Source organism: Balaenoptera musculus, chromosome 8 (assembly GCF_009873245.2).
Source record: "Balaenoptera musculus isolate JJ_BM4_2016_0621 chromosome 8, mBalMus1.pri.v3, whole genome shotgun sequence".
Classification (NCBI taxonomy): Eukaryota; Metazoa; Chordata; class Mammalia; order Artiodactyla; family Balaenopteridae; genus Balaenoptera; species Balaenoptera musculus.
In genome coordinates this window covers 14,308,517-14,332,487 of record NC_045792.1, presented here as the reverse complement: position 1 = coordinate 14,332,487, position 23,971 = coordinate 14,308,517, and the positions used below count along the sequence as shown (strand labels likewise).

At 42.4% G+C, this 23,971-nt stretch overlaps 1 protein-coding gene across 1 annotated transcript; it reads left to right on the top strand.

Moving 5' to 3' along the window:
• The first annotated feature begins 13,735 nt into the window (after positions 1-13,735).
• CD3E (CD3e molecule) lies at positions 13,736-23,783 on the top strand. The gene is made up of 9 exons (XM_036861502.1): positions 13,736-13,783; positions 13,896-14,004; positions 16,253-16,273; positions 17,389-17,403; positions 20,110-20,139; positions 20,555-20,761; positions 21,593-21,760; positions 22,288-22,334; positions 23,166-23,783. Exons 2-9 carry the CDS (start codon positions 13,956-13,958, stop codon positions 23,220-23,222), a joined length of 594 nt encoding a protein of 197 aa, XP_036717397.1. The 5' UTR covers positions 13,736-13,783; positions 13,896-13,955; the 3' UTR covers positions 23,223-23,783.
• The last annotated feature ends 188 nt before the right edge of the window (positions 23,784-23,971 follow it).

The window sequence follows — 23,971 nt, the reverse complement described above, 5'->3', positions numbered from 1 at the left end:
GCCTTGGAAAAAGAAAGGAGGCAAAGATCGAGAAGATGCAAGAAATGTTAACAAAGACCTAGAAGAATTAAGGAACAAACACCTAGAAGAATTAAAGAAAAAACAAACAGAGGTGAACAATGGAATAACTGAATGAAAAATACCCTAGAAGGAATCAGTAGCAGAATAACTGTGGCAGAAGAACGGATAAGTGACCTGGAAGACAGAAGGTGGAAATCACTGCCATGGAACAGAATAAAGAAAAGATGAAAATAAACGAAGACACCCCAAGAGTCCTCTGGACAACATTAAACGCAACAACATTCGCATTATAGGGGTCCCAGAAGGAGAAAGAGAGAGAGAAAGGACCCGAGAATATATTTGAAGAGATTATGGTCAAAAACTTCCCTAGCATGGGAAAGAAATAGCCACCCAAGTCCAGAAGCACAGAGTGTCCCAGGCAGGATAAACCAAAGGAGAAAAATGACAAGACACATAGTAATCAAATTGACAAAATTAACGACAAAGAAAAATGATTGAAAGCAGCAAGGGAAAAATGACAAATAACATACAAGGGAACTCCCATAAGGATAACAACTGATTTCTCAGCAGAAAATCTACAAGCCAGAAGGAAGTGGCATGATAAATTTAAAGTGATGAAAGGGAAGAACCTACAACCAAGAGTACTCCACCCTGCAAAGAGCTCATTCAGATTTGATGGAGAAATCAAAAGCCTTACAGACAAGCAAAAGCTAAGAGAATTCAGCACCACCGAGATCTACACCAAATGCTAAAGGAACTTCTCTAAGTGGGAAACACAAGAGAAGAAAAGGACCCACCAAGACAAACCCATAACAATTAAGAAAATAGTAGTAGGAACATACATATCGATAATTACCTTAAACGTGAATGCACTAAATGTTCCAACCAAAAGACACAGGCTCGCTGAATGGATACAAAAACAAGACCCATATATATGCTGTCTACAAGAGATCCATTTCAGACCTAGGGACACATACAGACTGAAAGTGAGGCGATGGAAAAATATATTCTATGCAAATGAAAATCAAAAGAAAGCTGGAGTAGCAATACTCATATCAGATAAAATAGACTTTAAAATAAAGAATGTTACAAGAGACAAGGAAAGACACTACATAATGGTCAGGGGATCAATCCAAGAAGAAGATATAACAATTATAAATATATATGTACCCAAAATAGGAGCACCTCAATGTATAAGGCAACTGCTAACAGCTATAAAAGAGGAAATCGACAGTAACACAATAATAGCGGGGGACTTTAACAGCTCACTTACACCAGTGGAGATCAGCCAGACAGAAAGTTAATAAGGAAACACAAGCTTTAAATGACACAATAGACCAGATAGAGTTAATTGATATTTCTAGGACATTCCATCCAAAAACAGCAGATTACACGTTCTTCTCAACTGCACACGGAACATTCTCCAGGATAGATCACATCTTGGGTCACAGATAAAGCCTCAGTAAATTTAAGAAAACTGAAATCATATCAAGCAGCTGTTCCGACCACAATGCTATGAGATTAGAAATCAATTACACGGAAAAAACCGTAAAAAACACAAACACATGGAGGCTAAACAATACGTTACTAAATAACCAAGAGATCACTGAAGAAATCAAAGAGGAATCAAAAACTGCCTAGAGACAAACGACAACAAAAACACGATGATCCAAAACCTATGGGATGCAGCAAAAGGAGTTCTAAGAGGGAAGTTTATAGCAATACAAGCCTACCTCAAGAAACAAGAAAAATCTCAAATAAACAATCTAACCTTACACCTAGAGGAACTAGAGAAAGAAGAACAAACCCAAAGTTAGTAGAAGGAAAGAAATCATAAAGATCAGAGCAGAAATAAATGAAATAGAAACAAAGAAAACGAAAGCAAGATCAATAAAACTAAAAGCTGGTTCTTTGAGAAGATAAGCAAAATGATCAACCTTTAGCCAGACTCCAGAAAAAGAGGAGAGGACGCAAATCAACAAATTAGAAGTGAAAAAGCAGAAGTTACACAGGACACCACAGGAATACAAAGCATCCTAAGAGACTACTACAAGCAACTCTAGGCCAATCAAATGGACAATCTGGAAGAAATGGACAAATTCTTAGAAAGGGATAACCTTCTAAGACTGAACCAGGAAGAAATAGAAAATATGAACAAACCTATCACAAGCAATGAAATTGAAACTGTGATTAAAAATCTTCCACCAAACAAAAGTCCAGAATCAGATGGCATCACAGGTGAATTCTATCAAACATTTAGAGAAGAGCTAACACCCCAACCTTCTCAAATTCTTCAAACAATTGCAAGGGGAAGGAACACTCTCAAACTCATTCTATGAGGCCACCATCACCCTGATACCAAAACCAGACAAAGATACTACAAAAAAAGAAAATTACAGACCAATATCACTGATGAATATATATGCAAAAATCCTCAACAAAATACTAGCAAACAGAATCCAACAACACATTAAAAGGATCATACACCATGATCAAGTGGGATTTATCCCAGGGATGCAAGGATTCTTCAATATACACAAATCAATCAATGTGATACACCATATTAACAAATTGAAGAAGAAAAACCATATGATCATCTCAATAGATACAGAAAAAGCTTTTGACAAAATTCAACACCCATTTATGATAAAAACTCTCTAGAACGTGGGCATAGAGGGAACCTACCTCAACATAATAAAGGCCATATATGACAAACCCACAGCAAATATCATTCTCAATGGTGAAAACCTGAAAACATTTCCTCTAAGATCAGGAACAAGACAAGGATGTCCAATCTCGCCACTATTTTTCAACATAGTTTTGGAAGTCCTAGCCACAGCAATCAGAGAAGAAAAAGAAATAAGAGGAATACAAATTGGAAAAGAAGAAGTAAAACTGTCAGTGTTTGCAGATGACATGATACTATACATAGAGAATCCTAAAGATGCCACCAGAAAACTACTAGAGCTAATCAATGAATTTGTAAAGTAGCAGGATACAAATTAAGCACAGAAATCTCTTGCATTCCTATACACTAACAACAAAAGATCAGAAAGAGAAATTAAGGAAACAATCCCATTCACCACTGCAACAAAAAGAATAAAATACCTAGGAATAAACCTACCTAAGGAGGTAAAAGACCTGTACTCAGAAAACTATAAGATGCTGATGAAAGAAATCAAAGATGACACAAACAGATGGAGAGATATACCACGTTCTTGGATTGGTAGAATCAGTATTGTGAAAATGACTATACTACCCAAAGCAATCTACAGATTCAATGCAATCCCTATGAAATTACCAGTGGCATTTTTCACAGAACTAGAACAAAAAATCTTAAAATTTCTATGGAGACACAAAAGACTCTGAATAGCAAAAGCAGGCTTGAGGGGAAAAAACGGAGCTGGAGGAATCAAACTCCCTGACTTCAGACTATACTACAAAGCTACAGTAATCAAGACAATATGATACTGGCACAAAAACAGAAATACAGATCAATGGAACAGGATAGAAAACCCAGAGATAAACCCACACACCTATGGTCAACTAATCTATGACAAAGGAGGCAAGGATATACAATGGAGAAAAGACAGTCTCTTCAATAAGTGGTGCTGGGAAAACTGGATAGCTACATGTAAAAGAATGAAATTAGAACACTCCCTAACACCATACACAAAAATAAACTCAAAATGGATTAGAGACCTAAATGTAAGACCAGACACTATAAAACTCTTAGAGGAAAACATAGGAAGAACAGTCTTTGACATAAGTCACAGCAAGATTTTTTTTGACCCACCTCCTAGAGAAATGGAAATAAAAACAAAAATAAACAAATGAGACCTAATGAAACTTAAAAGCTTTTGCAAAGCCAAGGAAACTACAAAGAAGACGAAAAGACAACCCTCAGAGTGGGAGAAAATATTTGCAAATGAATCAACAGACAAAGGATTAATCTCCAAAATATATAAACAGCTCATGCAGCTCAATATTAAAAAAACAAACAACCCAATCAAAAAATGGGCAGAAGACCTAAATAGACGTTTCTCCAAAGAGGACATACAGATGGCCAAGAAGCACGTGAAAAGCTGCTCAACATCACTAATTATTAGAGAAATGCAAATCAAAACTCCAATGAGGTATCACCTCACACCAGTTAGAATGGGCATCATCAGAAAATCTACAATCAACAAATGCTGGAGAGGGTGTGGAGAAAAGGGAACCCTCTTGCACTGTTGGTGGGAATGTAAATTGATACAGCCACTATGGAGAACAGTAAGGAGGTTCCTTAAAAAACTAAAAATAGAATTACCATATGACCCAGCAATCCCACTATTGGGCATATACCCAGAGAAAACCATAATTCAAAAAGACACATGCACCCCAATGTTCAGTGCAGCACTATTTACAATAGCCAGGTCATGGAAGCAACCTAAATGACCATCGACAGATGAATAGATAAAGAAGATGTGGTACATATATACAATGGAATATTACTCAGCCATAAAAAGGAACGAAATTGGGTCATTTGTAGAGACGTGGATGGATCTAGATACTGTCATACAGAGTGAAGTAAGTCAGAAAGAGAAAAACAAATATTGTATATTAATGCATACATGTGGAACCTAGAAAAATTGTAGAGATGAACCAGTTTGCAGGGCAGAAATAGAGACACAGATGTAGAGAACAAACATATGGACACCAAGGGGGGAAATTGGTGGTGGTGGGGGCATGGTGGTGGTGTGATGAATTGGGAGATTGGAATTGACATATATACACTAATATATATAAAATGGATAACTAATAAGAACCTGCTGTATAAAAAATAAATAAAATAAAATTCAAAATAAAATAAAATTCAAAAATTCAAAAAAAAAGGAAACAAAGGAAAATAGTCAAGCAAGACAAAATAGTAATAGTTTAGCCATTAAACCATGTCAAGGGCTTTTAGTTCCTCCTCAAGGGCTATAGATAATATTCTGAGCCATGTCCTTTGAGCTGTTTTGCAGATACTGAAACCCCCACCAGGTGGAAGAAGTTAACCGTATGCCACCCACAGCACATAGACCACAGACTGGTTGAAACCAAAAGGTTGATGATGTTGACTCCTGCTTACCTCACCACCAGCTAACCAGAAGAATATCCACGAGCTTATCACATACCCCACAATCTCCCTCCCTCACCCTGTCTTTTAAAACCTTTCCGTGAAAGCCATCAGGGAGTTCAGGTCTTTTAAGCACTAGCTGCCTGGATTCCTTGCTTGGTTCCATGCAATGAACACTGCACTTTCTTGCACCACAACCCAGTGTCAGTAGATTGGCTTTACTGTGCATGGGCGAGTAGACCCAAGTTTGGTTCAGTAACACTAAGACCTTTGTTATACACAGCCACCTACGTATTCCTTCAGCCAAGTGTTGGACGGAGAAACAATATTTTACAGGACACAGTGATCTAGATGGGGGAATACAAGTAAATGGCAGTTATAACAAGTTCTGTGTGGAGGAGTATTGCCTAACTTAACTTTTTGTTTGGGGTTTAGGGCAGGCTTCCCAGAGGCTGATACATCTAGTTAAAACCTGAAGCCTTAGTATGAGTTGACTAGATGAGGGTGAATCTTCTAGGCAGAAAAACCAAGTGTTTCTTAGAAGTAAGAAAAAGAAAAAGCATGAAGTGGTTAGCCAACTACTAATAATTTAGTATAGCAGAAGCATGGGAGAGGGGGAGGAAGGAATATAAGGCTAGATAAATCTGGAAAGAGAATCAGGGACAAGACTCCTTCCCCACCCCCACCACCATCCCTGGGCTTTATAATCATCCTGAGGATGATGTGTGAGTGTTTTAAGCTTCAAGCAGTAGAGTGACAAAATCACATTTTTGGTGTGTTTTAAGTTCACTCTCACTGTCTTATGGAGAATGGATTGGTGGGACCAAGCATGGAGGTGAAAAGACCACCACTGCAATAGCTAAGTGTGACTCAAAGGATTAATCCAATCCTCCTCCTCCTCCTCCTCCTCTTCCTCCTCCTCCTCCTCTTCCTCCTTCTCCTCCTCCTCCTCCTCTTCCACAGCCTGAAGGGTTCTCTAGGCTGGCAATAAAATGGGACCACTGCATGACACCAAAAGCATAGGTAATAAAAGTAAAAAATAGATAAACTGGACTACATCAAAATTTAAAGCTGTGCATCAAGTTTCACAATCAACAGCATGAAAAGGTAACCTATGAAATGGGAGAAAATATTTGCAAATCATATATCTGATAAGGGGTTAATACCTGGAATATATAAAGTATGACAGCTTTAAAAAAAAAAAGCCCAATTAAAAAATGAGCAAAGGACTTGAATGGACATTTCTCCCAATAAGATATAAAAGGGCCAACAAGCACATGAAAAGATACTTAACATCACTAATTATAAGGGAAATGTAAATCAAAACTACAATGAGATACCACATCACACCCATTAGGATGACTATTATCAAAAGACAGAAAAGTGTTGATAAAGATGTGGAGAAATCGGAAACTTGTGCACCGTTCGTGGGAATGTAAAATGGCGCGGCTGCTGTGGAAAATAGTGCACGAGTTCTTCAAAAAATTAAACACAGAATTACCATATGATCCAGCAATTCTACTTCCAGGTATATACACAAAAGAATTGAAGTGTATTGAAAAGATATGTGTACAACCATGTTCATAGCAGCATTATTCATAGTAGGCAAAAGGTGAAAGCAACCCAAGAGTCCATCAGCAGATGAATAGATAAACAAAATATGCTATATACATAGGATAAAATATTATTCAGTCTTAATCTTGAGGACACTATGCTAACGAAATAAGCTAGTTCCAAAAAGACAAATACCATATGATTCCACTTAAATGAAAGAGTCAAATTCATAGAAACAGAAAATAGAATGGTGGTTGCCAGGGGCTGAAGGGAGGGGGAAATGGGGAGTTGTTTTTCAATGAATATAGAGTTTCTGTTTTGCAAGATGAAAAGACTTCTGGGGATTGGCTACACAATACAAATGTATTTAACACTACTCAACTGTATACTTAAAAATGGTTAAGATGGTAAATTTTGGTATGTGTATTTTACCACAATTTTTTTTTTTAATCGATCTTCAAAAAAACAAAAAAAATGACTCCACTGCTTGGGGACTGTAAGCTTGCTAGGAACTGAGAGATGGGGACCATTTGGGAAGGCAGAGGGGAGAACATACCTAATAGACTCCCAGTGAACAGAGTGGGCTTCTGGGCTGGTCTAGTGGCTGTGGTGCAGGTTGAGTGAGGGCAAAGTTCAGAGGAGTAGAGACATTTCATACCAAGCATTTATGTGCCCATATTGCTGATTTCCTAATCAGTTGTTGCTTCCTTCTGTTCATTTTGAGAGGGAAATGGAGACTGGGTTCTATAAACCCAGGATGGAGGAAAGCTCTTGAATAGTAATTCTCAACTAAGATGGCACTGTTCTCTAGAGGGGTGTGGGGTTGTTTGTGTGGGATGCTAGAGGCCTATAGTCAACCAAATGCTGGCATCTTGCCATGCACAGAATAGGTCAGCAACACAAAAAATTATCCTACACCCCAAATGACTTTCAAATGGCCCAAGGGACATTTATGCACATAGCAGGTGGCAGAACCCTCCCTTCGCTTCCTCAACCTGTAAGAGCTGTTGTGTTAGGAAAAGCCAACAGAAGCCCTTGAAACTGTCCATGACTCCCAGCCAAGATTATAAATAAAAAATAATATGGCACCGTAAAGGGAATGGTAGAGATTAGTGTCACTTTGAAAGACTTAAAGGATGCAGGAACAATGATTCTATCATATCCCTATTTAATTCACTAATTTGGCTTTTGCAAAAAATGAGGAATCATTGTACATGAGAGTGAATTACTGAAAACCAAATAGTAACCCCAATTGCAGCAGCTGTGCCAAATGTAATACCTTTGTTAGAGCATTCACACACAGGAAACAGCCATAACAGACAAATACTTTCCTGGTCTTGCCTGGGGCTATGTTAATTTGTCCACTCTCTGTCATAACATAGTCTGAAGGGACCTGGATGATCTGGACATTCTTGAGAACATTATAGCAGTCTACTATATCAATAACATCAATGCTAGCCAAATCAAATAAGCAAGAAATGGCAAGTACTTTGAGGCTTTGGGGAATGGGAGATAAACCTTATGAAGATTCAGGGGACTGCCACCTATGTGGCCTTTTTAAGAGTCCAGGGTCTTGGGCCAGCCAGGCCATGCCTTCCAATGTAGAAGACATGTTATTGCACCTTGCACTGATCCTAACTTTAAGAAGGAAACACAGCACCTCATGCTTTGGAGGAGCATACTCCACACTTGATTATTTACCATGTGACCTGGAACTCTTCCAGGTTTGAGTGGAGCCCAGAGCAGTAAAGGGCTCTGCAGCAAGTCCAGGTTGCAGTGCAAGCAGTTCTTCAACCTGGGCCATATTTTGGCACACCTGATGGTAATTAGAAATATCTGCAGTGAGAAAAGTTGCCTTTTGGAGTTTATGGAAAGTTCTTTTTTTTTTTAATCTATTTATTTATTTTTGGCCACGTTGCATGGCATGTGGGATCTTAGTTCCCTGACCAGGGATCAAACCCACACCCACTGCAGTGGAAGCTCGGAGTCTTAACCACTGAACTGCCAGGGAAGTCCCTATGGCAAGTTCTAGTAGGAGGATCACAATGTTGACACATAGGGCTCTGGAGCAAGGCCATTCCATCTTCAGCAGAGAATTGTATACCATTGGAAAAACAGCTCCAGGCAAGCTACTAGAACAGACACACTGGTAGAGTTGAGTGACTGACTATGGGACATCAATTGGCCATTAAATCAGAACAGCCCATTATAAGTTAGGCACTTGTCAGATCCACCAAGTTGTAAAGTTGGGTGGATATAGCAACAATCCATCATAATATGTAAGGAATACAGTCTGGTTCAGGCATGAGTAGCTACAGAGGATACAAGCTGCAGGAGTACCTAGCCCACACTCCTATGTCCTCCACCACTGATAGTGGAGAATAAAGCCTGCTCTTTATTGACAGATGTCAGCTCAGCATGTGGATGCAAGCCAAAATGGACTGCTGTAGCCCTGCAGGCCACTCAGAAGTGGCCTTGAGGACTTCCCTGGTGGCGCAGTGGTTAAGAATCTGCCTGCCAATGCAGGGGACACGGGTTCAATCCCTGGTCCGGGAAGATCCCACATGCCGCAGAGCAACTAAGTCCGTGCGCCACAACTACTGAGCCCGCATGCTGCAATTACTGAAGCCCGCATGCCTAGAGCCTGTGCTCTGTAGCAAGAGAAGCCACCGCAATGAGAAGCCCGTGCATCTCAATGAAGAGTAGCCCCCACTCACTGCAACTAGAGAAAAGCCCGTGCACAGCAACGAAGACCCAACGCAGCCAAAAAAATTAAAATAAAAAGAAAAGAAGTAGCCTTGAAAGCCAGTAGTGAGGGGAGATCCTCCCAAAGGGCAGAGCTTCTGGCATCGTACCTGGTCATCCACTTTATGGATGTTTGAATATATAGAGATTCATGCACAGTGGTGGATGGCTTAATTTATTGATCAGGGGTTTTAAATAAGATTAGAAGATTGGGAGCAAGAAAGTATGGAGAAGAGGCATGTGTATGGACCAACGGGCATCATTATAAAGTGAGTAGGTCTTTGTGTCACAAGTTAACACCCACCAGAGAACATCCATCATGGAAGAGGCACTACAACACAAAGTAGAAGAAAATGACTTGGCCAGCTAACGTCAACTAGCCTCTGTCCTCAGCCATCCCAACACAGGGACAATGGGGTTATGAATGCAGTAACTATTGGTGGCAGTGATGGAGGCTATACCTGGGTACAATAGTGTGAGCTGCCACTCACCAAGGCTGATCTAGTTACTGCTGTTCCCGAAACAGAGTCCAGTGTTGAGGATGCAATTTGGGACCATCCTTGGGGGAAACCAACCAGCCACTTCCTGGCAAGATGATTACATCGGACCCTTCCAAACCAAACCTGGAAAGGACTCAATTCATTTGATAGGAATTGATAGATATTCTGGGTACGGGTTTGACTTTCTCGCCTGTAAGCTAGTCCTACTATCTAAGAGTTCACATACTGTCTGATCCATAAGCACTGGATCTTGCGTAACATCACAACAGACCATGGGACCCACTTTATAACAAAGGTATATAGACGTATGACAATGGGATCCACTGGGCCTATCATATACCACACCATCCTAAAGCTGCCAGCCAATGGACCAATGGAATAGCCTTTTGAAGACATAGCTAAGGTATCAACTTAAAGATGACACCCTGCAGCCTGGGGCACTATCCTTCAGGATGTGACATACATCTTAAATCAGTGACTATAATATGATACTGCATCCCCAAGACGTAGAATATATGCATCCAGGAAGCAAGGGTTGGAAGTAGGCGCATCCATATTTACCATTACTCCCAGTGAAGCATTTAGGAAATTTGTGTTTCCTGTCCCTGTAACTCTAGACTCTGAGTTTCTAGAGGCCATGGTTTCCAGAGGCAGAATGCTTCCACCATAATACACACCAAGAGTCCTATTAAACTAAACTACACCTGCTGCCTCCCCTGCCAAGAGACCAGTAGGCAAAAAAATAATTCACTGTTCCAGCAGAATGAATCTCTCCTTATCATCATGAGGAGTCAGGGCTGCAGGGAGCAGGGAGAATACAAATAGAACCCAAGGGTTCACGGCCTGAGAAGGCCATGCCGACCAGGGGCTCAGGCTCCCCAGGCTATGTCTTCTCTTAGGTCAGCAGAAGGGCTAGCTGAGGCTGGGAACGATCTAGAAGAGTAATAAAGGAAGGAGATGATGAGTATCAGATGGGACCCCCAGAAGAGCTGTAGTGGGACTATAATTTTCCTTTCACAAGCTTCTCCAGGAAAAGAGATCAACCAGAACCCTGAAAAGGCTGTTTAAAAAATGGTGTGAGGGCTTCCCTGGTGGCGCAGTGGTTAAGAATCCGCCTGCTAAGGCAGGGGACACGGGTTCGTGCCCCGGTCCGGGAAGATCCCACATGCCGCAGAGTGGCTGGGCTCGTGAGCCACAAGTACTGAGCCTGCGCGTCTGGAGCCTGTGCTCCGCAACGGGAGAGGCCGCGACAGTGAGAGGCCCGAGCACCACGATGAAGAGTGGACCCCGCTCTCCGCAACTGGAGAAAGCCCTCGCACAGAAATGAAGACCCAACACAGCCAAAAATAAATAAATAAATAAATCTATTTTTTTTAAAAAAAGAGCTTAGTGGAGAGACCTGGGTTCCGGGGCCCGCACCCCTGAATGTGGTTGTGTGACTAGACAATTTATTTAAAAAAAAAAAAAAATGGCATGAAATTATTATACAGCAAGTGGATCTGAGCAGTGCAAGGGGTGACCTGCGTGGGTACCGCCCAGGTTCCCCCTTGAGGACTGCTTACCCCCCTGGCTGCTGGGAGGGTGTCCTCTGAAAGCCCACAGCTGAGCCCTTTCACGGACATCGTTCTCAGTGGAAGCAGCTGTAACACCCAAGTTCACACCTCTCTGGAACCAGCTCATAAGCAAAACTAGATGATATACCTGTGGCCTCAATTCAGGACCACCCTGACCGGTCATCCTGTTACCGAGTCCAAGCTCATACTGCTTGCTGCACAACAGACCAATAAATAGAGAGAGGAGTTATTGGGGAAAGGAATGGCCACTTTATTCGAAAAGCCAGCAGATGGAAAAGATGGGGGACTAGTGCTCCAAAGAACCATCTTCCCAGATTCAGAATTCAGGCTTCTTTTATACTGAAAAGGGAGGGTATAAAGTCCTGGTTCCAGCCAGACTCCAGAGGGGTTGTGTTAATTTCTTCCTTCCCGCAGTCATTCACAGGTGGGCCTGGTCAGGATGGTCCCTGTGAGCTAAACAAAGGTATTTTAGCTTAACGCTCATTACCTCGGAGGCAGGGTTCCCAGAGATGGGCCATTATGTATAATTTAAGCTTATAGGTAACATCACTTCAGTGATTAACTTGTAATAGAATACAAGGTTCTTCCCTATTATAATCCTAGCCTGGGAACTCCCCGTGGGATTGGCTGAGCTCTCGTTGTAATTCCCCTTCTCCCTCTGCCAATCCCGCTTCCTTCCCTGACAGGTGCTGTTCCTGTGCTTCCCTCCATGAGCCACCTGCGCACAAATCTCCACGGCAAAGTTTGTTTCCCAGAGAACCCGAATGATGACAACGTACATTTAGAGATAAAAAGGTAACCACCAGAAAAAAAAAACAGTTTACAACGTTGAAAGTGGTTTTCTCTAGGGAGAGGAATAGGGCTGAGTCGAAGTGAGGTGAGAGGCTGTTGTATGTACCCTTCTGTGCTCTTCTTTGTTTGTAGCTTGCACGTATTACTTCCATAATTAATTTTTTCATTTAAAAATTTTAAAATGTTTAAAGAATTTGATGCTGTCATCCTCCTGTTTTAAACCCTTCCATCACTTCCCATTGCCCTTAAAATAATCCTTAGGAATCTTTAACAAGGCTTGCAAATCCCTCCCCATCTGGAACCTGCTGAGTTTCTGGTCCCATTTCTTACCTTCCTTCTCACTCTGTTACCTGCCTTTGTGGACTTCCAGTTTCTTGAATGCCTCTCTTCCTCACCTCCAGGCTCCAAACATGATGCTCCCTTTGACTGGAATACTTTACCTGCTCTCCCACCCCGCCCCGCACCTGGTTCACTCCTATTCCTCCATCAGGTTTCAGCTTAGATGTCACCCTGAGAAGGGTGAATTTCTCTACCCCCAGACTATATTAGGCCCCCCTTTATCACTCCCACAGCCCCTGTATTTCCTCTTTCTCAGCATCAATCTCCTGAAATAATCAGTTTAATGTCCACATTTCCTTTCATCCCCCACAAGGACTATCTTGTGACTGCTCTATTACTAGCACCCAGCACATACTACAGCGTAGTAGATATCAAATATTTACTAAATCAATGAATTTCGCCAAAAGGTTTTCCAGTGTCCCAGCTCTGTAATCTGTGACAACTTAAATAACCTGTCTGAACCTCAGTTTACTCAAGTATAAAATGGGGATGAAAATAATACCTACCTTAGAGGGTTGTTTTGAGGATTAAGTGAGATCTGTTGGTAAAGCCCTTAGCACGGTGCCTGGCACCCGGTAAGCATTTGATTGATGCATGCTCAAAAATTAAGAAAGGCTGTATCCGTTTGCACTCACATCAGCAGATTCTGAGACTGTCACTCTTTACACTTTCCAACATTGAATATTGTGTTTTTAAATATTTTTGCAGATATTATAGGCAAAAAAGAATGGCATCTCATGGTTTTAAGTCGACATGTCCTTTCAAGCCAACAGTTTTGCTAATAAAATGGCTGTGCCTTGCTGCCCCATGTCACATACGCCAGAAAGAAAGCAGCTCTTTGGTGCTCCGCTCTCTTCCTGTCACAGCTTGTTTGGCGGGCAGGGGTTTCTGAGAAGGGAGCCCCCGACATGGGGGTTACATTGTGCAAGGCCCAGACAACTAAACTGCAGGTATTTTTCACAGCACCTTCAGGTCTCGCTCGTCCAATGGGAGGACGTGGGGCCCAACTCTCCCCAGCCAACCCAGGTGGCTGCCTCCGCCTCGAACGTTTCCCCGTGACGTAGAACCCTGCAGGCCCAGAGGCCCCTCCACACTTCCTGTGTAGGCCTCAGAAACCCCCCTCCCCTCCCAGCCTTAGGTGCCTGCTTCGGAAAATGGTGAGTCTCCCTCTTACAAAGCCCCCTTCTTCATCCCAGCATCGGGAGCAATGGCCCCAGGGTCCTCATCTCCATCAGGGGTTTTGAAAAAGTCCTCTGGCTTCTTTTTCAGAAGTTATAAGCCAACTGGCCTCCGCCATCTTAGGTAGAGTGAGTGTCCGGTGAGGGAAGAATGCAGTCGGGGAATCTCTGGAGAGTTCTGGGACTCTGCCTCTTATCAGGTGAGTAGGATGGAATGAAAAGGGGGGTGTTTCTCCAGACCGTAGAAGGCTCACAGCCTAACCTGGTGCTGCCCGGTGGTACCAAGGAACCTCATTTACTAGAAAATATGAAGTGTTTGTGCAATGTTAGCATAGGGAACCAGGGCTGGAGGCTAGTGTGTGCCCAGGAGACCTTTTAGAGAACAGCCGAAGGAAAGCAGTTGGGATGATCATATCTACTGAAAGCAAGGCGGTCTTTGTGCCTCTGAGAACAAGCTCATTCTGTCAATGAACAACCGAGCCCTTAAGAACTAACACAGAAGAGATTAGAAGAGTTAACCTTCACTCTTTGTTGTGAGGAGACTAGACAGTTGCACCCAAACTCTGCACAGGGTATACAGCAAGCTTAGTATCTGAGACAATGAAACACCTCATAATTTTCAGTTTTCTTCAGTTGACCAAGAGCTTTCAATTACTTTAGTCCTTTTTGAAGCAAGGTGGAATATAAATTGATAAATAACCAAGAGCATTTCTATATCTCATGACAGACAAAGAAGATTCTTTTAAAGGTTTCCGTTTATTGAGTGTCAGATACCGTGTTAAAAAAATCTTTACACGTGTTAACTAATTTAATCCTTACCTCCACCTTGGAAGGTAAACGTTATATGTATCCCCTATTTTACAGATGAAGAAACTAATACTCAAAGAAGTTCAATAACTTGTTTAGAACCACACAGTTAGTAAGTGCTGAAGCTGATCTGGGAACTCAGGACTGCCTACAGGCCTGTGCTCTTAATGACAGCACGACATGAGGCCAGACAGCTCACAAGGGTTTTATTTCAGAGACCTAGAAACTGCTATCACAGCTGGGGCTCCCATCTCAGAGCTACAGCCATGGCTTCTCTACTTCCTGCTCCATCTTGGGTTTCTCAAGCTTGAATGTGCACACAAATCACGGGGGGAGCTTGTTAAATTGCAACTTCTGTTTCAGTGGGTCTGGAGTGGGACTGCGATTCTGCCTTTCTAATAAGCTCTCTGGCTTATTCGTCTGCTACTGGTCCAGGAGACACATTTGGAGTGTCAAGGGGCAGAGTGTGACTCCTTCAAGGAATTGGCTTAGAGGCCTATAGTGTAAACTATGCTCTGCAGAGTGAGAGAGAGAGAGAGAGAGAATACCAAAGACCCAAGCACCTCTAGAGATTTGGCATCATGACAATGTGCCCAGTCTGCTCTGGTTAGGCAGGTGCGGGCAGCAGGCAGTTGGGAGGGGTGTCTCACCCAATATAGAAGCTGTTGATAAAAGAGGTACACATAAAACTTTAAGGCAGGACTTCCCTGGTGGTGCAGTGGTTAAGAATCCTCCTGCCAGTGCAGGGGACATGGGTTCGATCCCTGGTCCGGGAGGATCCCACATTCAGCGGAGCAACTAAGCCCGCGAGCCACAGCTACTGAGCCTGCGTGCCACAACTACTGAAGCCTGCGTACCTAGAGCCCGTGCTCCGCAACAAGAGAAGGCACTGCAATGAGAAGCCCGCCCACCACAACAAAGGGTAGCCCCCGCTCGCCACAACTAGAGAACTCCCATGCACAGCAACGAAGACCCAACGCAGCCAAAAATAAAATTAATTAATTTTTTTAAAAAAACAAAAACTTTAAGGCAATGTTAGGGAAACTGGTTTTTATAAAGAATCCAAATTACTGCTAAGTGCGGGGACTCTGGAGGGCCCAGTGGAAATCTGATGGGACTCTTCAATGCACAGGCTCTAGTTGATAAATAATTGGTTTCAAATATTTCCATCTCTTTCTCAAGTAGGAAACAAATGGAAAAACCGAACCATCAGACAAGCAGGAGTCAGAGATGGAACAAGAATCTCAGTCTTTGTACCTAACCCAGAGCTTGTTTTTCTCCCACAGTCAGAGATTTCTTTTCAAAATTGTGGCTGGGCTGCAAACTTCTTTTGCTGTTTCTCCAATCTCCCCAGATGTACCCTCAACATTTTCTAACTTCTGTTTGCCAAGTGTTGTGTGTTCATGTTTAATGCTAGATGCTTTCTTCTTCTGTTTCATCCCAAATTGACCAGGAACCCGTGGTCAGTACGCAGCAGTCTTTGTCACTTATCTGGGGTATAGGAATAACTGTGATCCAGCAGTGAGTGGAAAGGACCTTAGATCTTCAGAGATGGGCAGACTAGGCTGTAGAACTTTTTCTGCTTGGAATCTCAGACACTCACAACATTTACTAACTCTTTTTTTCTTATTTATTTTCTAGTTGGCGCTTGGGCAGAAGAAGGTGAGATATGCTTTCTTTCCTCGTTATGAAATCAGCCCAGTGTGTTTTGTATTTATGAGTGGAGTTTTCACTAGACCTCCCACAGAGCTCCCACAGATACCAATAAAAGAGGTTTCTATCATCTTCTCCTTTGCCTTTTCTTCATAAGTCTAGAGATAGTTCTAGCCAAGAAGAGGAATGCAAAAGAGATCATAGGAAATAATGAGTCTTAACTATTCAAAAGAAAAAAATTGAGACAACTAAAAAAGTGCAAACAGTTTTCATTTGTTTGCATTTCATATCTGATGGGAGATTTTTGTAGAGGGTTTGTGGCTTGAATGCCTGCATGGAGATGCACTGAATAAGCCTCTGGGGCAGCATTTGAGTGCACATTCAGAATTACATGTCCAAATACTTTGAATGTATGTGCATATGTGTTCATGTGTGCACATACATATGAGTGTGCCTGCCCTGGACTTACTTTCTCAGTCATTGCAGAGTCAAGAATGTCCCAATATTGGAAGGCTTTCTATTCAGTCAGCTCCTCCAAATTGAGTGAACCAATTTTGTGTTTAAAGGCAGCCACTGGGCCAATCTCCATTCCATTACACTGCCTAATTTGTAGTGTCCTTTGGATACTCTTTTTAATATATCATGGAGAATGTGTTAATGTTACATTATTGACAGATGGGATATGTCAAAAGCACTGATATGCTTCAGAATAACTCACCTCTTCCACATGTTGTTGGCCATTTAGGGTTGATTTTGTTTATCATTTAATTTATGCCCAATACAGATCTTCTTCTTTCCCCAGCTTTATTGGAAGATAGTTGACATATTACATGGGGTGAGTTTAAGGCATACAATGTAATGATTTCATAAATATATTTTTTATATTTATATACCAAATATATATATTATATTCAAAATGATTACTTAGAACACTTTTTTATAAATAATTAGCTACCAGTTGTTTAATGTAGGATCCTAAACAGCTTTTCGTATACAGCCATGGGGAATTTGAATATCCATTGTTTTCTAAAGGTTGAGGGAAGAGTCCTAACCCATGGCAGCAAGATCTGATCTTAGTAGCTGATAGGAGTATTGCTAATAGTTTCTTATCATTTCCTTTTCAGATTTTCAAGAAACTGGTAAGAGGATTTTCACTCTGTACGACTTCCTTTCAAATGTGGAACAAAATGGTCATAGAAGACAATCATAGTAATAAATACTAAGAACCAGAACTATTAGAGGGAAAATACAATTATCTTTCAATGAGATGTGCCTAGGTTTGTTGCTAACTGTCAGGTCTGATTATGGCTGAGAGCGATGTGTATCCCTGAGCATCCATTCAGGAAAGAATACACATGTGGGTGTTGGAGCCACCATAAGTTTTTGTGTAAATCATGAATTCATTGAAAGCAGAGATGGCGTCTTATTTACCTGGCCCATTGCCTGGCACATAGTAGGTGCTCAACGAATATTTTTTGAATGAATAAATGATCATACACGTGAATGCATCACTAGTTCCTTCCCCTCAAGAAGCTGATGATCTTGGGAATTCCCTGGCAGTCCAGTGGTTAGGACTCCACGCTTTCACTGTGGAGGGCCCAGTTTCAATCCCTGGTTGGGGAACTAAGATCCCTCAAGACAGGTGGTATGGTCGTAAAAAAAAGCTGATGGTCTTATTTGAACGACAAATAATTGATAATATAGTGTATTGCATGTTATGGGTAGATACAGAATAAAATATAAAGAGAAGAGTGGTCAACTCTACAGAGGATGGTTGGGGAAAGCTCCCCAGAGGAGGTGATTCTTGAGCTGAGTTTTAAAGGGTGTGCTTATATTTTAAGGAAGAATATCTCAGGCAGAGGAGAAGGCCATGTAGTGTGAGGTTAAGAGTCTAACTCTGAATCTAGACAGTCATATCTGAATCCTGGCTCAACTTCTTATTTGCTGAGTGTTTTTGAATAATTTACTTAACTTCTCTGTGCCATAGCATCATTACATGCGAAGTGGAAATAATAATGATACCTAGCTTGTAGGGTTGTTATGAGGACTGAATGAGTAATTTACTTAGAACATTATCTGATGTATAGAAAGCAGGGGGTGGATTTTATCATTATATGGGAAGTATGCAGACTAATTAATATGCATTAAAGTTTATTGAGCATGTGTGTTCTATGTACTGCCCTTAATATTTTACCTGAATTTCCTCATATAGTTCTCCTAACATCCCTATTCTACAGGTAAGAAAACCAAGGCTTAGAAAATAAATATATAGTCCAATCAGAGAGAGAAATATAAATGCAGATTTAGCTGATGCTGAAGCTCATCTTTTTAATCACTATGAATGTGTATAAAATTTTTGTGAGCATAGACATCTAGGCCCTTGTATGAGAATGTGTTGGTCTGATCTCTACTACTGCATTTGTGCCAAAAGGAGTTGTGAGCAATTTCCTTTACATTGCTTTTCCAAACAAACACACCAATCAGAGTGAAACTTCTATTTACTTCTAAATTATTTTATTTATGATTTCTAGTTTAATATTTCTAAGAAATATCAGGGCTGAAAAATTATTCCCAAATCAAAATATTATAGACTATCTATTGTCATTATACTCAACTCCCAATTATTAGCAGATAGATACACCTGGAGAATGACTTGTTTACATTCCGTATGATCTCAGCTGGAGGGCTGACTGAGCAACTGGGGCAGAACTCTGTTCTGTTCTCCATTAGCAGGACCCCCAGAAGGAAAGGAAGAAAGTAACTAACACTTTTCTTGAGCATCTGCTATGAACCATCCATTTTCACCTTCATAATCCATTTAATTCTCACGAATACCCTGTGAAGTGGATGTTTTATCTCCATTTCCCAGATGAAGAAACTGAAGCTCAGAGAAGTTAAATGATTTTCCCTTGGTCACACAGCCTAAAGCAAATCTGGGATTCAAACACAGCGCTACTGACTCAGCCCAGTGCTCTGTCCCCAACAGCACACTGTAGCAAAACACCCCCAACAGAGAGAGGGCTGTCTCTGAGCACCACTCTCCACTCTTCCAGCTGTCATATACAGGCTCAAGCATAGCCTAGTGCCGCCCAGTGTCCCAGCCACAAGTTTTCCAGGAAATGAAGGTGCTCCCCAGCCCACTTCCCAGGGCAAAATTGCCTACTGTGGGGAATTTGGCTGGATCCCCAAATTATACTAGTGGATTTCAGTTGTCCACACCAATAGTTCTAACAAAAATAATTGAGAGTTGATTGCACTCAGATATAATTTAAAATAAAGTCACATTTTATTAGAATAACTATTTCCTTAAAATGTGCATAGTGCTTCACATAATTTAAGGGCAATAACAGAAAAGTGGGATGGAATAAGAAGAAAGATATTTGATCTCTGCTATGAGAGTTTCTGTTAGTTATAAGTAAGAACTTCTGAATAACGAAAAACAGGTAAGCCCAAGAATCAGTGATTCAAACATATGAAGGTCTTTAGCTCTGAGAGGACCCTTTCATATCTATCTGGAATATGATTCTTGCTAATGCAAGAGAATAAGCTTGAAGACGACTGGAATTTTTCAGCTTTAGGCTTTTAAGGCTTTCTGAGCTTTAGTGGATCTAAATCTAGAAGCACATGCTGGTATATTCTCAGTTTGATGTATCTGAGTTGTGTCTATGAGCATATCTCATAGGACAAGTACATACCTCACCTTCAAGACTTGGAGCTCCCTAAAGAACGGGCCCTCTTTGGGAATTCTTGGGGATAGTATCTAGTTCCACTTGAAATTTTTCACCTACAATTTAAACTTAAACCAAGGTTATTTTCTTACCACTCCTTCCTTTTTTCATTTTCAGATGAAGTTACACAACCACAAACACTGAAATGTAAGTTTATCAGTCTTTTATTCTGCCCTATCTGATGATGCAAGTCAGTGGTTGGGAAGAAGGAACTGATTGAGAGAGATTAACCCCAAGAACTGAGGTCCTCCCAACCTCATATTTCTAACTCCCATTTTAGAAACATTACAAATAAGGACTGCTGTAGATTTTCTTTACCTCCAAGTCCCCATGTCCATGCCTAAACTCTGAAGTCACCTTCAAAAGGTTCTCTAGGGCCCCTTCTCCTACATATCTCCTCTTTCATACCCCCTAGCCAGCAGAGTTCCCTTTTGACAAGAAAATCTAAGATCTAGGAGGTCAGAGGACTTTCCGCATTTGGTTGGTTCTTCTGCTACTAATTTGCCTTAAATATTGCTGGGTTCTCCCCTTAATTTCCCTTCTCTTTTCTCCCATTCCCCAGTATATAAAGTCTCCATCTCTGGAAACAGCGTAAAGCTGACATGCCCTGAGGATACTGTATCTGAGGAAATAACTTGGAAAAAAGATGGTATAAAAATTCCCCATTATGACAACACACTGTTACTGGAGGATTTTTCAGAAATAGAGAACAGCGGTTATTATACCTGCTCAAAGGACGAGAATCATAAGCTCTACCTGAAAGCAAGAGGTAATATAGATCTTCAGAGCAAGCACTATTAGACTCTTTAGGGAGGACCATTTCTAAAGGGCATTCTCAATATTTCCCCTAACCCAACTCACAGTCTCCTGGCATCTTTGTGCTTCTCCGACACTCAATCCGGGACTGTCTGGGGCCACACAGCATCAGTGTTTTCTGAAATATAGATTAAACACCAATATGGGGCTGTCTGGGTAACCTCAGTCAGCTCCAGATCTAAAACTACAATGTCCCAAGAGACAAGATTGGGTCCTTTGCATTATATCATGTCCAGAATTACGGGACACCAATATTAGTTTATCTGTTGCTTTATCCAGAGAGGAATTCTTCAGGATTTACAAAAAGGACTCAAAGCCACTCTACTAAAATGTCATAAACTAAGGCATAATAATAAGCAATAATGATAGCTAACAATCATTGAGTGCTTATTAAGTTTTAAGCACTATACCAAATACTTGCCAGGGCTTTTCACACAATCCTCTTAACCACCATATGGGTTGAGTGCTATCTTACTCCCATTTTATAGATGAGGAAACAGAGGTTTTGTGAGTTGAACACACATTTCACAACTTTCACAGCTAGTGAGTAGCATGGCTGGGACTTGAACCCAGGACTGTCTGACTGCAGAACCTCTACCCATACACACCACAGTTTGCTGGTTGTTATAAACGTGTTGAAAGGGGGCAGGGGGTGTCTGACCATGGCAGCCAGGTGAGTATTAAAGGGAGAACGACCTTCATTTTTTCCTTCCTCATCTCCAGTGTCCTGTGTCTTCCTTTCTGTGTGATTTCTCTTCTTCTCTCCACACTCCCTGCCCCACAGTGTGTGAGAACTGCGTGGAGGCAGATCTGATGGTGGTGGCCACAATCATCATAGTGGACGTCTGTGTCACTTTGGGCTTGCTGCTGCTGGTGTATTACTGGAGCAAGAGCAGAAAGGCCAAGGCCATGCCTGTGACGAGAGGAGCGGGTGCTGGCAGCAGGCCCAGGGGTAAGACCATGGAGGAGATTCCCGCCAAGGGGGGATGTCCAGCCCAGGCCAGGATGGGCTGGCAAGTCCAGGGCTAGGTCAAGACAGCTTCTCTAGAACATTCACCAGTGTGGCCAAAATCTTGACAGAGAGTGTCCCATTTCAGATCACTCCTGTCCTCTCCACCCTTGAAAAATGCAAAAACATTTACTACCAGGATGGGCTTCTTCAAGTACCTGTCAGTGTTCTGGAGTAATCAGACTCTACCCCTCAATCTTTGGGGAGACTTTGGGACTTTAGTTCCTGCCTTTTCCTTGCCCTCCCGACTCCAACCTGTGGGAAAGGAAACAGTGGAAGGACCTTTAGCTGAGGTCACAAATGATAAGGACAGTGTGGGGTCATTAGAGATGAAAGAAAGCAAAGAGAAAGGGCAGCTGAAATAGAAAAAAGAAGTAGAGGGGAGTTCGCTCTCCTTGATCTGGGTCTCATTCTCACAAGATTGGTGTTTCCTCATGGAAATGAGTCCTTTTCCCTTCCCTCCTCTGCAGGACAAAACAGGCAGAGGCCACCACCTGTACCCAACCCAGACTATGAGGTAACAAGGGATAAAGTGGGGGGAGGGGTCTTTCTAGGAGAGAAGGGGACAGATGGGACTGTGCATCTGGCCCATCAGACACTTCAAATCCCCTCCCTCAGGGCTCCAGGACAACCCACCACGTGCCCGCCTCTGCATCCATCATGGTAGAACGGGGCCATCTCAAAGGCTGCAGGGTTTCCACAACCACGGGTGGTGGGGGTGAGGTGCTGCTCCTATTTCTCTGGCTTATTCATTAGCTGGGCGACAGCCATGGGGAATACCATACACCCAGACTCTAGCATGATAAACTTATGACTGATGTTCCACCGGCATGCACCTACCAGTTGTTGGAATATGAAAATATTTCACTGGTGAATAGCCCCAAGCTTCCTCCATCCTCCATCCCCAGCACACACACTGCCAGACATCACAGCCCCTCCCCCACTGGACCACCTCTAGATTGGACAACTGAAGAGTTACTGCCTGGCATAGCAGAGAACCACCAGGATTGTTCTGATTGCTCGGTGTATGGGCACTACCAACTGTTGAATATTTTGAATATCACACCTGGACAAACTCAACAAATATTTATTGAGCACCAGTCAAGAGTGTGCTGTTCACTTTCGCAAGAGTGACTTCATTTAATTCTGAGAAAAGCCCTGAGAGTTGGGTCTTTAGTTTTCCATTTTTGAGATGGGAAAACTGAGGCTCACAGGAGGTGACCAGATCAAATCTCTTACCAGTTGAGCCTGCCTCCTGACCCCTGGTCTAAGGTTCTTCAGAGGCCCTTCTTTCTCAGGAGTGACCTCCTCCCACCCTGCTGACCACCCCTCTCTATTCCACCCCTAGCCCATCCGGAAAGGCCAGCGGGACCTGTATGCTGGCCTAAATCAGAGAGGCATCTGACAGCTCCTGAAGACACTGTCTCCCACTGACCCAGGTCTGGCTCCTCTCCAGGACTGCTACTCTCTGTTCCCTGGGCAAATCTTGGACACCACAGGAGAACTGTTCCTCTGCCTTGTGGGGAACTCACACCCTCAGCCTTGTCCCCAGCGGCCTCCTTCCTGCCTTCTCTCCTGGACCCCATCCAAGGATATTGCTGCCTCATTATCCTTTGAAACATCATCACTACTCACCCCTCACACCTGGCCTGCCCTCTTATCAGCATATTTATTTCTGTTCTTCACATACCCCCGTTCCTTCCTGCCCTGTTGGCTGTTACTTCTCCCTTTGGCTCCCTCCTTTTCCTGCATAGAAGTTGCCCCATCCCTAACTATTCCATCTACATTTCCTTGTTTCTAGCTCTCTTTGGCGACCCTCTGTGGGAATGGACTGGGTAAATGCTGGCAGAGGTCCTGCCCTGTTCACAGACCCTGGCCCAGATCTAGTCCTGTGCCCCTTCCCTCCCTGTCTCCACAGCAGGCCCCTAGACGGTCATTTGCAGCTCCATGAATGTGCTAGGCTCCTTTTCAGCTGAGAGAGAAAAGAAATAAAGTATATTTGGCTGAAAGAGTTGCTGTCCCTCTTTTCTGGGAGGCCCTCAGAGGCTGCCTCGTTTCCTAAGACAGTGCAGGTCCTCCCTTCCTCTGACTATATTCCCAGCTATGACCCCAAATGCCAGTACTACCTGTTTTCACAGCTGAAACAAGCATTAT

What these genes read in the sequence shown, in the direction of transcription:
- CD3E (XM_036861502.1), top strand. Translation starts at nt 13,956, where the DNA reads ATGCAGTCGGGGAATCTCTGGAGAGTTCTGGGACTCTGCCTCTTATCA. An exon ending in GGGACTCTGCCTCTTATCAG is followed by an intron (nt 14,005 to 16,252) that starts GTGAGTAGGATG and finishes TTTATTTTCTAG; the next exon opens with TTGGCGCTTGGGCAGAAGAA. An exon ending in GCTCTACCTGAAAGCAAGAG is followed by an intron (nt 20,762 to 21,592) that starts GTAATATAGATC and finishes CCTGCCCCACAG; the next exon opens with TGTGTGAGAACTGCGTGGAG.